Source organism: Ursus americanus, chromosome 6 (genome assembly GCF_024610735.1).
Source record: "Ursus americanus isolate L20-20 chromosome 6, mUrsAme1.1.p, whole genome shotgun sequence".
Lineage (NCBI taxonomy): Eukaryota > Metazoa > Chordata > Mammalia > Carnivora > Ursidae > Ursus > Ursus americanus.
The window spans coordinates 49,860,266-49,876,638 of NC_142132.1; the positions used below are offsets into that span (position 1 = coordinate 49,860,266).

The window sequence follows — 16,373 nt, forward strand, 5'->3', positions numbered from 1 at the left end:
GGAGTGAATGGACGCAAGGCAAACCACAGAAGCAACAAACTCTACACTAAAAAGCACATCAGAAAAAACAAGTCCATTGTTTTAACACATGTCTAACATGATCCGGGAAGGTCAACACTAACAAAATGTTTACAGCAAGACATAAAAACACACCCAAGGTAAGGTCTCTGGCCCTACCTGGCCCAGTTGCTTAACCTCCCTGGGCCTCATTAAGGATTAAATCAGTCTGGCCCAGACTTGATGTCATTAGCGTACATTTTCATAACTTTACTATTCTCGAGTATACCACATATACTATTTACTGAATATTTTAATGTCAACAAATTGATTTCTAGAAGAAATAGTATATCATCTCCACAAGAAAAGTATCACTTGCCAATGACCCACAGAATATACACACCCACAGGTAAGAGGAAAACAAAATCCCATTATTCAATCCTACCTAGCTTCTCTTTAAGTGCTGAAGAGTCTGAGCCTGAGACTCATCTTTATTTAAAGAAACAATCTGTCGAGCATTAGGAAGGTATGAAAGAGAGACCAGCACCAAACTGGTGCTTTTTCCTAGATGTCACCCAAAGGATTGAAAGAGAATTGAAAAGGGAGTAACACTCTCACAGCATGAGTCCATGCTGGCCCATGCCTTGTTTGTTTACTATCTCAAACCATCGTCCATGACACATATGCCACTTTGGGAAATCCTGGTTTGAGCACAGAATCCTGAAGGCCTCCACTAATGTTCTACCACCCTATGACTGAGGATCAGTGTGTGTGACCCACATGATGAGAGAAGCAATGGATTTAGTAATGCTGACGGGGCTGAAAGAGAATTTCCTAGGAGTAAATGAGAAACAAAGATCATTGTAGAGGATGGGGGGAGGAGGATAATGGTGATGATAATGACCACTGTAATAGCAACTAACATTTATTTGGTGCTTACTGTGGGCAAGGGGTCATGCTCAGGAATTTGATCTTCACATCTTTTCTTCGAGGTGGGTGAGATTCCTTTTTAATAGCTTAATTAAGGTACAAGGGATACACACCAAAAAAAAAAAAAAGTAAAAGAAAAACAACGCACATGTGGAATGTATATAATTTGATGAGTTTGGATATATTCTTACACCATGATACTATCACAATGATCAAGATAACAGACATATCCATTACCTCCAAAAGTTTCCTTGTGTCCACTTTTTTCTGAGGTAAGTACAATCATATTCCTATATTAAAGATGAAGAAATTTAAAGTTAGCTAAGAAAACAAAATGTTTATTATTTTGATGTAAGATAGCTGAGGTTATTTAAATGTTGGCCAAACTTTTGTCCATGACCCACAATAAAACAGTAGGTTAAACCACATTCAATCCCCAATATCTGTCTGTGTCTTTCCTATAGAAATGGCCACTGCATATGTCCAATCTAATGTATTTTATTTTGGGACTCAGTACACAAAATAAATACACACACACACACACATATATAAATATACACAAAATTCAAACATTCTGATATGAATATATCCGTATGTGTGTACATGTCTGGATACACATATAAATGTATATATCTCATAGAAAAGTTGTGTAAACCAGTATTTATCCTAATTATGTTCCATAATTAAATCTCTTAATGGCTGTATTTTATTTTAGAAGACAGAAGTTATATTGACCATTTCGAAAACTGAACTCTGATATTTTCTACTCTGTTCTATTTTTTATAATGTTGGTTACAACCCACTAAATTGATTTTAGAGATCACTAATGGGATGCAACTCCCAGCCTGAAAAATACTGAATCAAAGGAACTCTAACCATCATCAAGGAGATCACAGAATCACCTTCAGCTAGGTGATGGCTAGCATTTCATGCCATCTCCTCAAGTTAGAAAGCTGTGAGAAGCACTGGGGCTGGCCTGCCATGTTTGTTGAATAAACAGAATTTCTTTTTTTTTCTTTTTTTTTTTTTTTTAATAAATTTGTCCTTGCTTGTTTAACTTTATCTGATGCAATTTTTGCTTTGACATAAACAGAATTTCTTTATTTAGACTCCAAGGTTAACTATCATGCTAAATACTGTATCATAAGTTTAGTTGTATAAAGGCAATATAAGGAAAAGCAACTTTGATAGATGTCTTTTTTCCTCCAATTACTTAAATATTTAAATAAGAGGCTTTTGTTGTTAAGTATGAAAATGATACCAAATGATAGTTTGAAAAACTGAAGGTTGTTTCCTGTGGGCAAAGGATTCAGAGCTAAAAAGGAGTAGGACATGAAGTGGGGCTGCTAGTTTTTTATCCCAAATCTTAAGCCTAACAATGTCCTTTGACTCTAAATGGCATTCGTGTTTTACACTGGGGAAAACAAAATTATATAATTTACAAAATCCAATCTTAGAAACAATTGAGTGTAGTAAACACTAGTTTGGGATTCTGAAGACCTGCGAGCCTGGGAAAGCCGACTTCTTGGATAAGGGTCAGACCCTGAAGCTTCCTCGACATCTACAATTTTAGGACTGCATGACCATAATATATCTGGTGGTGATTTTCAGAATCATTTTAATGAAAGGATATGGCATTCCAAGATCACCCAAATGGTAAAAGCTCCCAATCTGGCACATTAAAACTCGGAGCAAGCCAAGGGCCCTCACCACACAGCAACTCAAGTAATTCCAGTGTATCCCTTCAGAGAACCCACTCAATTGTGTTATTTCTTCTCAAGCCTGGTCCCTATCACATTTCATAACTTATAATTTTATGTATCACGTTACTTTTTTCATGTTAACCAAGCACCTTTCTTGGAGTTTCTTTCTTGAGTGCTTTCAATGTAGACGCAAAATTTATTTGAATAACACCGTAATTAAATCTCTTAGCGGCTGTATTTTATTTTAGAAAATAGGGATTATATTGAACTTTTTTTATTGAATTGTCAGTTTTATCTTAACTGTGGCTTAACCCTCTAATCTAATTATTTCTTCTAAACCTACTTTACAGCTAATAAAAGAAAGTTATGAAAAATTAAATTACATAATAAAGCATGTAGCAGGTGTAGCTATCATAAGACTCTCAGATTGAAAAACTAGCATGAAATAATTTACACTGTTGAAAAGCTGGGGGTTCTTTACTCATATTATAAAAAACATTAAATAAAATGAAGAAACCTTTTTAAATGAACTAGTAAATCAGGCTACTCTAATTCCTGTGTATACCTTTAGAAAGATTAAATCATCATAATGTTATGCCCACTTTTCAATCACAGTAGAATCAATCCTACAAGACTGACTGGTAAGGTCCCTGCTAAAAGGTTTTGTAAAAGAACTACTCCCACTTCCCTCTTAACTCACTTTCAAAGCATTTAGTTTTCAACTTAAAAAAAAAAAAAAAGAAATTCTTATTTCATCCTTGTTTTCCCCTAAATGCTTTATTTTCCATTAAGGCCATGTCAAAATTTAGTCTTCCAAAAGTAGGGTGCCCATGCCCTACAAAACACCTGCACAGATAAATATTGTGAAAATGACTACTCTGATGAAATTAAATGCATTCAGGTAATTCTTCTTGGCCATAGGAATCCATTAAACAATACCTTAGTTCTAGGATCATCAAAATCTCCAACAAATATTTGTAAGACTCAGCAAATAGGGACACCCTTGCCGCAGGTCAGCAGAAGCTACAAAAGTGTACGCGTGTGCCTCCCTCATTTACACTTGGATTTTCCTGAATCCTGAACTCAAAGCTCTGATCTTAGCCAAGACAGGAGATAATCCTGTCTTCATAGTAGATTGGCCAAAAAGAATTTTAAGTAGTCTTACCAATTACCCATTCAGTGAAGTGAACAAAGACCACCAAATTAGTTGCAAGGAGAATTCAGTGAGTTGGGATTGTGTTGTCTGGGTTTGCTTAGGCCAAACACCTCTTCCAGTATGAAATTAAATCACTTCTTTAATGATCTCTCAGCTAACTCTGGTGGAACACTTACTCTGTATAAAACATGGCATAGAGGGGGCGCCTGGATGGATCAGTCGTTTAAGCATCTGCCTTCAGCTCAGGTCATGATCCCAGGGTCCTGGGACCCAGCACTGCTCAGTAGGGAGCCTGCTTCTCCCTCTTCCTGCCCCCGTCCCCAACTGCCCCACTTGTGCTCTCACTCTCTCTCTCAAATAAATAAATAAAATCTTAAAACAAACAAACAAAAAACCATGGCATGGCATTAGGTAAAATGAAAGACATAAAAAGCATTAAACAATGCCCCTGTTTTCAAGGGAGAATTGTTCATCTATCTGGTGGTGAGACACAGATATGAAGAGAGGCCTAATTAAGTCTAGGGCAGAGAGATCTGGCAAACAACCACCTAAGTGATCAAGGTTAACCAGACCAGTGAGAAGCCAAGTTCACATCATGACCCCTCCAGATAAGTTGATAATAATTCCTGTATGGTATTTTCCCCAAAACCCATAACCCCAATATAATCCTAAGAAAACAAATCGGACAAACCCAAGTTGAGAGACAAAATACCGGAGCGTACACCTTGAAACTGTCAAGGTCATGAAAAACAAGGCTGAACAGTCACAGACCAGAGGAGACCAACAAGACAGGACACCTAAATGCGGTGTGGTGACCGGGACCCTGGACTGGAGGCTAGCCCAGAAAAAGAACATTAATGGAAAGAGTGATGGAAAAATAAAGTCTGGAGTTTTAGTTAATAACGTTACAATGTCAATTTCTTAAATTTGACAAAAATACCATGGTGATATGAAATCATAATAGGGGAAATGGAAACTGGGCTGGGGTATAGAAAAAGTCTGTACCATGCTTGAAACTGTTCTGTAAATCTAAAATTTTAACAAAGTAATATGTTTTAAAAACCCAATACGTACTGTATACACACATACGTAACAGTGAGAAAGAAACTGAATAAAATATGTAAGTGGTACAGAGGTTTTCTAAAGATTACATTTAGGTTGAATTTGATGAAATTGCCAATATTTCCCCTTTTTTAAAAGATTTTATATATTTATTTATTTGAGAGAGAGAGAGAGAGAGAGAGGCAGAGGGAGAAGCAGGCTCCCCACCAAGCAAGGAGCCTGACATGGGACCCAATCCCAGCACCCTGGGATCATGACCTGAGCTGAAGGCAGACGCTTAACTGACTGAGCCACCCAGGCACCCCCTTTCTGACCTATTAAATAGCATTTTCAAATAATTCAATCTAATAAATGGCTATGGGCTGGGAAGAACTCATGATGAAATGGAGCTTATTTATTCTAGATATGGAAGGAACTGAAAGGAGAAGGGGACAGTATGAGCTGAGGTGGGAACATACACGATGTGGTCAAAGACAAGGGAGAAACCCGCCCATGAGTTTAGGCCAGGAAGTGACAGAAGATTCTTCGTCAGAGGAAGGACACTGAGCAGGGCCGTACATTTTAATACATAAAAAAGATCCGGCTGGGGGTGCCTGGGTGGCTTAGTCCATTGAGCATCCAACTCTTGATTTTGGCTCACGTCATCATCTTAGGGTCGTGGGATCAAGTCCTGCTCCCTCTCCCTCTGCTCCTTCCCCTGCTCCCACTCTCTCTCTCAAATAAATAAACAAATAAGTAACTTTAAAAGGAAGGAAGGAAGGAAGGAAGGAAGGAAGGAAGGAAGGAAGGAAGGAAGGAAGGAAGGAAGGAAGGAAGGAAAGAAGGACGGACGGACCTGGCCTCCAAGAAACGAGGAATGTCCTCTGGAAAGGACTGCAGCCCCTCGTGACATTGACATGTGAGCTATTCCTACTACATCAAGGGCCTCATTTTCCAACCCAGAGTCAAATTCTAGCACAGTGGAAAGATCGCTACCACACCAAGTGCCAGAAGAAGTCCTAACTCTGGCTCTGCCACCGAGGGGGTAAGATACCCTGAACAAGCCTCTTACTCTGTCTCCACCTCAGATTCCTACCACAGACAGAAGTGGAGGTGGAGGGGTCACTCTGTAAGGCCTCCTCCAGCTCTAGAATACTAACTCCAACATGGACTATATTTCCTGGCTCTCGAAAGCAACATGTGGTTCACTCAAGTCGAATGATGCAAGATCCGTGAAAGAAAAAACACTGAGAATAAAAGGGCTATGTTTTTATACACAAGAGTCTATTCTTTTATGATACATGTCTAGACCCCTCTAAATATTTAAACAACAATACTATACCAGTATGAAAACTCCCTAAATCAGGCTCTGTGGTTAAGGAGGATATATGAACAGATGTGATCTTATTAAGGCCCTAATGTAACTCACAAACAATTTGTCATATCTGACGGGTATTGTTAAATTATGTCCACCTGCCAGAGGCAACCAGAGAAATTACCATCCGCCTTTACTCGGCTTCTACTCAAAATTCCCTAAAAAGCTCCTGTAGATGTGTCTAGGATATGTATTTTTTAAAGCAGTAACCTAATTGTCACCAGCACATAACAGCCAATGTCTCACAATTCCTTTTCATGTATATTTTATTATGGGTCCAACTGTTTCAACACCCTAGTGGTTCAACTTTAATGTAGCTCAGGAAACCCCCTAAGTAATATCACAAAATGCTTAACATCTGTGAAACTTGGACCCAAAAATGTTCCAATTTTTTCTTTGGTTTGGGAGGGGGAAACGGGGAGGTGGGGGGCGGGAGGGGGCGCTGCGCTGGCCAGGGTTTTCATTAACAATCATGTTCGAGCTCACAGTTTTTCTTGATCACCTCACAGGCAGGAAGAATGTTTCGAGTTTACCTTACTAAATGTTCAGAATCATTTCAAACTGCAAGCACCACGCTTGCTTAGAGTCTGTTTAAAATGAACCCATTTCCTTTCCTTTCTCTAAATATTTGCCTCCTCTCCCCTTCTTGCATTACAGTATTTTAATTAAGTGAAACAATGAAAAGAGAGAGGGGGAAAAATGAAGTGTGAAGCATGGGGCACATTTCCCAAGCTATTTCAAAACTTTGCAGAGCTCTCTGGCCTCCAGTGGTGTTTGAAATATTCTTTATCCCACTAAGGAAAGGATGAAAAATTGATCTCCTCCAAACTTCAAATACTGCATATTTCCACAACTGCAGACTGCAGGAAAGAAAGGCAGGCTTAGGAGTTACCAGACCAAACAGGAAGCAGTTCTCAGAGGACCCACGGCTCATCCCAGGCAACTCCACCGGCAGAGTGTGCACACAGAGCCGCTCAGAGAATAAACACGGCTCCACTTCTGAGAGAAATCAAAGCAAATCTTAGAAAAACTGAACATGGAGTCAAACCTCAGTAATTCGGATTAACTAAGGGGGAGGTCAGGTTGGTTCAGGACAAAGCCTTGATAGTAAAGGAGGGGGTTTTGGGGTTTTTTCTTTTTCTTTTCTTTTTTTTTTTTTTTTTTTCAAAATCCAACAGCATTCGTTGCAATGTTCACCCCAACCCTTCCGTTCAGCTTCATGTCTTAGCAGCCTCCTCTGAGCTCCCCGTCTCCGCTGTGCTGCCCCAGTGTGCTCTTCACTAGTCTCCATGCAGACCATAACTTCCTCCATCCCGATCCTCCCCGCCTTTGCCTGCAATGCCCCATTCCCCACTGTCTACTTGGTAAACTTCCCAATTTTCAAGACCCCACCTCAAATGTCAGCTCCCAAACAGAATGAATAGCACGGATCCCACAGCACGTTGGGCACATCTAGAAATATAGCAAAGTGGTTCTCCCCCTGGCTGAGTGGTATCAAAATCATCTGGCAAACTTCGCCATAAACCCCAACCCCCGCAGCCCATCTCTAGCAATTCTGAGGGAGTAGGTCTGAGGTACTGCCTGAGCAATGGGATCACTTTCCAAGCATCCCAGGTGATGGTTATGTGCAGTCCTGTAAGCTGCAAACCTTCTGTACAGAACTCATCATGTGGTTTAGAATGAGTTACCCATACCCCAAAGACAGAGAACCCTTAAAAAGGCCTGCTGTAGACAGGGACAGAGAACGTGAATCCTTCAAGAGGCTTCTTTAAGAGTAAGGAATTTGCTGTGATTTCAAAGCTTTTGTCCGCATGAGGCTCACCATCAGCACTCATTTCTTTTCTACCGTGTGCCTCCCACCCACCTCCACAAGGGGTAACACACTTACTCGAAAGTGGGGAGGACCTGCTGCTCCAGCTCCACTTGACTTCCCATTGTTTCCCCAACACAGTAGGCACTTTGCCACCTGCATGTCCTTGCCCGTCTTCTCCATCTGGTCCAACTGCATGCCTTGGTCAAGGCCTGAAAATCATTTCCCCTCTTGAAGCCTTCTTCTGCCCACTCCAGTTCCCAGAGATTTGCTTTCCCCACTCAACTCCACTTAACTTAGCACCTGTCCTCAAGTGCCTTGATTGGTGAATGATCTCATAGGATGCATATGAAAAGCTTCGTTGTGGAGAGAGTAAGGAACAAGTATCTTACGGAGATTTTCACTTCCTGCTCCTAAGGCTGGACGTACAGCAGGCACTGCATGTGTATTTGTTGCTAGAACCCACCCAGAGTTGGCCTTTTTTCTTTCCAGGCCAGGATGCGGGACAAGAAAAGAAAGGTAAGGACTAAGACCAGCACTGCTCTAGAAAATCCACACCATAAACATTACACCAAATACTCCCATGCTAGAAAGAATTCTACTCTGACCTCCATAACCTTTGCCCAGTGGTACTGCTTCTATGATTCCATTATACTACATGGCAAAAAAGGCTTTTGCAGATATAGTTAAGGATACTAATCAGTTGGCTTTGAGTCACAGAGAATTATCTGGTTGAGCCATATATAATCACATGAGCCCTTTTTTAAAAGTAGAGATTTTCTCTGACTGGTGGCAAAAATGGAGATAGCGCACGGTCTGCTCGAAGATGGGGGCCCATAAGGAAAGGGTCTAACAGTGTCCTCCAGAAGCTGGGAGTGAAACCTAGAAAATAACCAACAAGAAAACAGGTATCAGTCCTACAAAGGTAAGAAGCTTAGTTCTACCAGTGCTCTGAAGGAGCTTGGAAGTGGATTCTTCCCAGACCCATGAGATGAGAATGCACCTCAACTGATTTCAGCCTTTATAGGTAAGACCCTAAGTAGAGAACCCAGACAAGCCTGCCTGGATTCACCAACCTACAGACAGTAATTGGGTACTGTTTCAACCACGAAGAGTGCAGTAGTCTGTTGGAGAGCAATCCCCAGCCTTCTCCCTCAAACCAGTCAAACAAGGAAAGTCCCTCCTGTCAATTAATAAACATATCTTAACTTACTTATTCTGATTAACATAGATTCCATGTACATATGAATGACAGACTTCTGAAAGAGTAAAAGGTACTAGACCAAGGCAAGGTACCCTCACTATACCTCTCAAAATCCACGCCTCCATTCTATTCTTCTATTAAGAAGTGTAGCAAAATGTCATAATGGTCTCCATAGTAAGTGCTACTAATGAGAGAGTCATTCATGACTTACTAGAAATTGAGTGACACCCTGTGTCATCTGTTTCCAATGCTATTTACTTCGCACAGTTTGTCACTGACCAACAGAACTCTGGATTCTTAGCCAATCTGGAGAGTACCCAATCAAGCACAGGATAAATATTCCTTGTCTCCGTGTAGGGATAAGGGAACCTGAGTGCTCACGCTTTCTTATGAAGCTAATAATCCTACTGCTTCTTCCCTCCCCCCCCCCCACCTCGCCTGCTGACAGGCAAGAGGCAAGTGGTCACAGAGGGGCTTTTGGTGCAACATTCTCTATATCCACTCTCCTGGGGTCTCCCTAAACGCACACATCATGTAGGGCTCTCTCTCAAGGGCCATGTGAAGTTGGCCTCAACCATGTAGCCTAGGGCTGGGGGAGGATGAGAGCCATGACTGCCCCTCTCCACCAGCCTGCCATGCTTACGGATGATGCCACCGGCACACACGTGCTTTCCTAGCAGCCATTCCTGAAGTCACCTGCCAGACCACTGCCCCTCAGCTGAAGGCTCCCATTTGTCTGCGTCAGCATCTGTCTGAACATCGCACCTCCATCATCTACAGAGGAAACTGATGTTGATGGCACAGCAAAGGAATGTAACTACAGCCTATTCTAAAAGCACGCATTTATTTTATTTTATTTCAGAAATGTATGCATTATGTATGGCTGTACATAAACGTTTTTATAGAGCCTCTTAAATGATTTACCATGAGGTAGGTGTTGATTATAATCTCTGCTTATTTAAGAGAGCCTTGTTTACCCCATAGTAGTTAATACATCGAGACATGTTTCAACTAACAGTGACACCAGTAAACAAAAGTTACTGATCTACCTCGTGAGTTATAAAACTTGTAACATGTTGTAAACAGTTCTGTCATTTTACTTAGCATATTGCATTGTGTGAGCCGCCTTATTTATCTAGTGGTAAATCTTTATGTATCAAAAATGCTACAGAAGGCACAACAGATAAATTACAGACAGACACTAACATCTGACTAGTTAATCAAACAAATAGGACATGTAACAAAGAGAAAAGCTATAAATATTGACAACAAGCTGCTTCAGTCACAAAAACATTCAATACTTCAGTTCTCAAGTGTGAGTTTTATATCAGTCCCCTGGAAACAGTTTGTATCCTCCAATAAATTTTTACAGTTGATTCACCTGCCTGATACCCCTCAGCCATTTCCTTCAGAAGCTGTCAAACCCGCCAACGATAATATATGGCCCGACCAACAAGAACAGCTGTAGCCATTCTCTCTGCAGGTTCTTGCACCCTGTTCTGCATAAAATAATACATCAAGATTAATTGATTTCCCGTCAGTCTCACAGAACAGAAAATTAATTTTCATGTAGCTATTTTCCCCAGCATATGAATTTTGTACATGGTAAGTAATTTAAGTTTTTAATTATTCATGAGCAAGGAGGGGGTGGGGAGAAACATGATAAAGTAAGCTTGCAAAAACCCCAAGGCCAATCCCTGGGCCTGGGTTTGTGCTGAGGCAACAATAGCATTCGCTAATGCCCATATAAATAATATATGTATTAACATACATCTTAGTACAACACCAATTTCTCTCACTCTGACCCAAGACTACCAGGTCACCCCGCGGTACTTTGTCAAAGTCGCTGCGCTGGTTACATGTGACATGCTGTGGGGAAACACAGAACATGTCAGCCATATTGAATTGACCTCTGCCTGCCTCTCGGCGGCGGCCACACAGCCCAGGCATGATAGGAGGTAATTTAACGGTCAGTGTGTGAGTGGGACCAAGCAAAAGTTGCTAATCAGCCAGGTGCTACCTCAGCAAGTCTTCCATTTGCAGGTGCCACTGACTTGTGAACAAGAAAAATGTAACCAGAAAATATAAAGAAAGCATTTGACTCACTCAGGCCTCATCTTTCACAGACTCTCAGCAGACCAGCACGAGAAAAACTGTGTCCTCGGAAAGGAAAAAACCACAACGTGAGCACCTCTGGCAATCAAGTATATTTGCTAAAAGGCGAGCTAAAACGCTCCCACAGTACCTCCTTAAAAATTTCATTGGCATACTTCATACAAACTGCAAGACAGGCAAATGTGCACAGCCTGCCTCAAGTCACGCTTGGTTTAACCCCGTTAGGACCAGACCTAAAGCACCTCACACAGCGCTCTCCAGCACGGAGGAAACCGGCCACCAGAGTCAAGGATGTTCAGTCACTCGTTATTTACTGATGGCTTCTGCCCTGAATATTAAGGTTTCTTGTGAAATCAGGAGGTCACTATAAATAATTCATCTTCCACCAGTTACGCGATAAGACCCCACCAGTATAAGGAAGAGTGGATAAGACAGAGGAGAGAATCTGATCAAATCACCAAACTCATATGGGGCAAGAGGAGTCCAAAAGCGAGATGAGGAAAGAGAGCCCTCTCTCAACCCCGTCAGTGGCAGAGGAAGAACATTAACCAAGGATTTCTGAGAGGAGAACTTGTCTTGGGTAACCTGAATAAGCAGCTCTGATTTGGGGCATGCCCCGTACCACACTACCCCCCGCCCCCGACCCCTGACTCCAACCAGCGAAGGCCCCACTAGCAGGGGGCGTCCTTTGGTAGGGAGGGGACAAGCTGAGAAGGTCAAAAATAAAAATGAAAGGAACTCAAGTCAAAGCAAAGAAACATTTTTTACCTGGGGGGCGGCCGGGGTAGAGGTAGAGGTAAGGGGTGCTTGGTTGGGGGAAGTGGTTGGGTTTGATGAATCCGATGAAATATTAATAAAGACACAAAAATGGAAATTCCTATGAACATCCTTTTTCAACAGCTGATACTAATGGACACTCGAACCAAAACCAGAGAAATCGAGAAATTGCTTCTCTGCTTAAAGTAGCCATGCCTCACGCTGGAGAGCAGAGCAAAATTGTGCTTGCTTTATTTCCACCCTAAAACCTGTTTCCCAGTAACCAGTAAAACCTGTAAGAACTCACTTCACCCAGAAATCTGGCACTCACGTAACGGCAGAGAGCAGGTTGTTTTAATACTGTTTCAGAACGGGCCTTCAGGATTCTATTTCTATTACCTTGATGGCCCCAAACAAAGGGGTCACACGATACATCATGTCAGGAAGCTAATTATTAGCACCGAAGACCAGCTAGTCAACTTAGGCTCAGTTAAAATTAAAAGGAGGGGAGGCATTCTCCATTGTTTCATGTGGCATATTTGTGAAGGGAGGGTCAGTGAGGTTTGCCGAAGTCTTTGTACCTCTGGGTTTAAAAACAAAACAAAAACAGGATAAGGAAATTACATCCAGCATTGAGACCCCAACAACAAAGGCCTCGCTCAGCCGCTGCCAGACAAAACCAGATCGTGGTGCCCCAACAGGGTCCAGTGCCAAATAACATGTTCGGGCCCCCCTGACCTCCTTGAGATGCCCGTGGCCACATTCCTGGGATGGCCTCCCAACACTCCTGCCCAGCCGTGTTCAGGTGAAACCGCAAGGCCCAGGGAATGCCAGGGAAATTCTCGGCTAATTATTTCTCACTCCCAAACATACTTGACACACTTCTCACTTTGCTAAGAGTTCTGCTGGACTAGTAGATTTAAAAGGGTTGACGAAGCAAAGCCGCTGCGGGGAAGAGCTGCTCCCGTCAGGACACTGTGGGTTTGGTGTGCCCGTGACTGGCGGTGGAGCTCCAGGAACGCAACGGAAGGAGTCGATCCAAAGAAACAACTCTGGCCATCAGGTGTGTGTAGCCATCCATGCTCCCCTGCACAGCCCCGCTTTCCTCGCACCCCCAAGAGCACGGCAGCTGCCATCTGCATGGTAACAAAGAGGCGCTTCAGATTCTACCTGTGTTTGTAGGTTTTCTTCATCTGATGGGGAGGAGGAGGTGTGCTTTATCTCATTTTGAAAATAATCCCATCAAGAACATAAATGAACTCATTATGCACACCGTAAAAATATATATGTGTGTTGGCAATTCTGTAACTAAAAACGTAAAAAACTTCTTGAAGTCGATGCTGCTAGTGGCATAGCTTAAAGGTCTTTGTTTCTGTAAATTCAATTGAGTGTTTCTATTTCCAAGTCTGGCAAGAGGTTCTAATTATTGTTAGAAGCCTAATTAGCATTTAGTATTACATTACAACAACTGCAGCAAAATTGTACCCATTCTCCAATAAACAGTATTCACAGTATGCAATCAAGCCGCTGTACCGAGCAATGAGAATTAATAGCACCGCACGACAATGGTAAATCCTCCATCTCCCGCTGTGTGTGTTTAATAATTTTTCACTCCTTCCAGATTGTTCCCATCAAGCACAATTCCCAAGGTCCTAATCAACCACCCTCCCCATCAATACTACACAGAGATCTGAGCACTGAAAATTATCTGCAATTTCAAAAAGTGCTTTGTTGCATTATTAGGCCACTGACCTAAGAGGTAATGGGTAAATAGTTTCTGAAAAATGTCCAAAGCACAACATAAATTAAAGCTTATAGTCTTGCCTGCTGTTCTCACCATAGCTATAACTGCGAACTATTACGGTTTTTACACAATATTCCTAACTATAATTTTACACCATAATATTGGTGCAAAGCGCCAAATGTTCCACTTTCACGTGCCTTCATTTACTAAACAAGAAGGAGAGTTTGGGGAGGAAGCTGACATATTTGGTCCTTTAGAATTACCCTTGGCTGCCTTCCCTCCTACTGCCTTTCCCCTTTGCTCACTGCCCCCCATACAAAAAAAAAAAAATGTTTCTAATTAACATGTAAGCATTTTACAGTGGGCAGAGGTAAAAGACATTTATAAACAGTACCAGTCAGGCTTTCTGCACCTCACGCACACATGGGTGAGCCCGGGAAATTAGGATATGATGCTTCTGATGGACTCGAGGGTGGACTAGGTAATCTCAGAGGAAGGAGTAGTTTATGGTGCCTTCTGTTGCCTGGTGACAAGTGTAACAGTGCCACATAAGCCTAAAGCAGGAGAAGAAACACTGTTTTCAACAGTCTGAAAAGCATTCTTGGGGCTAATATGAAAAGAAGTTTTTGACCAAGGAAAACGAGCATAGAGCCTCAGATCGTAGCATAATGCAGGAACAAGCCTTCCAGAGTGGCTAACCCAGAGGCAACACACAGCACATCACAGCAATCCCCACTGAGAATACACACCAGCACTAATCTAGGAGTTTGGGTTGGTTACTGTTGTTGTTGTTGATTATTTGTTTCTTTTACATGGGAGCAAAGAGACAAGGGACTTCTGACCCCTCAACCCAACCTAACCAAGTAAACATCTGAGGGCCTTTCCTAAGCAAAGCTAAACGCTAGATTAACCTGTGGTTGGCCACACTCTACCAATAAAAATATTTTTTTTATTTTACCACTATACATCACACCCTTCAAAACAAAAGTCTTTCACAACATTGGTAGATGAATGTCGTCAATTTCTCAAGACGAACGACTTACAGAATACTATACCAAGTTCTCTCCAGTATCATTGTAATATTCTACTCCTTGGTCATACAGTCATTTATTAATCCATTCAACAAATAGTGATTGAGTGCCTACCACTGTTCCAGGCACTTCGAATACACTGTTGAACAAAGTGCAAAGATTTCTGCTCTTCCAGCATGAGGTAAGCAGATCATCTCCAATTATCCTAATAAATAAGTAAATTATATCTTATGTTGGAAGGCACCAAGCCGTAACAGGAACTGATAATAAAAACAGAAAAAGAGCAGTGTGAGATCAGGAGCTTCCCAGAGCAGAAAGTGCAATATTCAATCAGGCGGCCAGGGTAGGCCTCTACCAGAAAGTAATATTTGAGCGAAGACTTTATTTTTTTTTTTAATAATGATTTTTTATTATATTATGTTAGTCACCATACAGTACATCCCCGGTTTTGAGCGAAGACTTTAAAAAGAAAAATGTTTGATGAATGTCTTAAACCTCTTCAATCTCTTCTAATTTCAGGCACTCCCTCCCCCAGGCTATTTTCTGATACCACGGGCTGCTGGGTGGGTTCGTATCCACTGAGGGGCCAGGCTACCTGCAGGAAGGTAGGTGCTGCTGTAGGTAAACCCCTCTCTCCTGCTCACCTTGGTGTCCCCAACAGCGAGCACCGTGTCTAGTCAAGTGCAGATACTGAACATTCACTGAGTAAATGAGCACAGTGAATTCAGTGAATTGACAGTAACTCGTTTAGTTTCAGAACCTCAAGTAATACCCCGAATATTGGGATCATGAAGGCCTTATGAGTAACAAATTCTTTTCCCCCCAGCTGTATGGAGATATAACTGACATAACATTGTAAAAATGTAAAGCGTACAATATGGTTTGACATAAGTATATATTGTGAAATGATTACTACAATAAGGTTAATACACCCATCACCTCACATAGTCAGAATCTGTGTGTATGCTAAGAACTTTTAATACCTACTCTCAGCAACTTTCAAATATACAAAACAGTACAGTTAGCTATAGTCACCGTGCTGTACATGATGTCCTCAGGACTTATTCATTTTATAAATGGAAGTTTGTACCTTTTCTAGTTTTTACCATTCCCACCACCCGACCCCTAGCAAAGCACAAGTATACTCTGTTTCTCTGATTTTGGTTTTTTAGATTTCACTATAAGCGAGATCATACAGTATTTGTCTTTCCCTGTCTGACTTATTCATACTAAGATCCATCCGTGTCATCACAAATGACAAGATTACCTTTTTCATGGCCGCATAATATTCACAGATAGATTGAGCTATAGATAGATCTATAGACAGATACAGGTAGATAGATGAAGCAGATAACCTGACATTTTCCTTATCCATTCACCTCTATGGACACTGAGGTTGCTTGCATGTCTTGGCTATTGTAGATAATGTTTCAGTGAATACAGGGGAACAGATCTCAAGACAGTGATTTCATCTCCTTTGGATACGTATGCAGAAGTGGAATTGCTAGATC

The 16,373-nt window shown here is 41.6% G+C and overlaps 1 protein-coding gene and 1 long non-coding RNA gene across 7 annotated transcripts in view; both read right to left on the bottom strand.

The window, feature by feature from the left end:
* LRMDA (leucine rich melanocyte differentiation associated) overlaps window positions 1-16,373 on the bottom strand; it is a 1,014,087-nt gene that overhangs the window by 710,253 nt on the left and 287,461 nt on the right. The window contains exon 1 of one of the 6 annotated variants that reach the window (XM_087863001.1): window positions 11,323-11,979. The exons of the other annotated variants lie outside the window; for them this stretch is intronic. Coding sequence (XP_087719127.1) covers window positions 11,323-11,333 — 11 coding nt within the window. The 5' untranslated portion in view covers window positions 11,334-11,979. Of the gene's footprint in view, window positions 1-11,322; window positions 11,980-16,373 lie in introns of those variants that run through there. 6 annotated transcript variants of the gene reach the window in all.
* LOC148109803 (uncharacterized) lies at window positions 5,016-11,316 on the bottom strand. Its single transcript, XR_015724814.1, has 2 exons — window positions 8,709-11,316; window positions 5,016-8,204 (listed from the first exon to the last, which is right to left on the bottom strand). It is a non-coding gene; the product is annotated as an uncharacterized LOC148109803 (long non-coding RNA).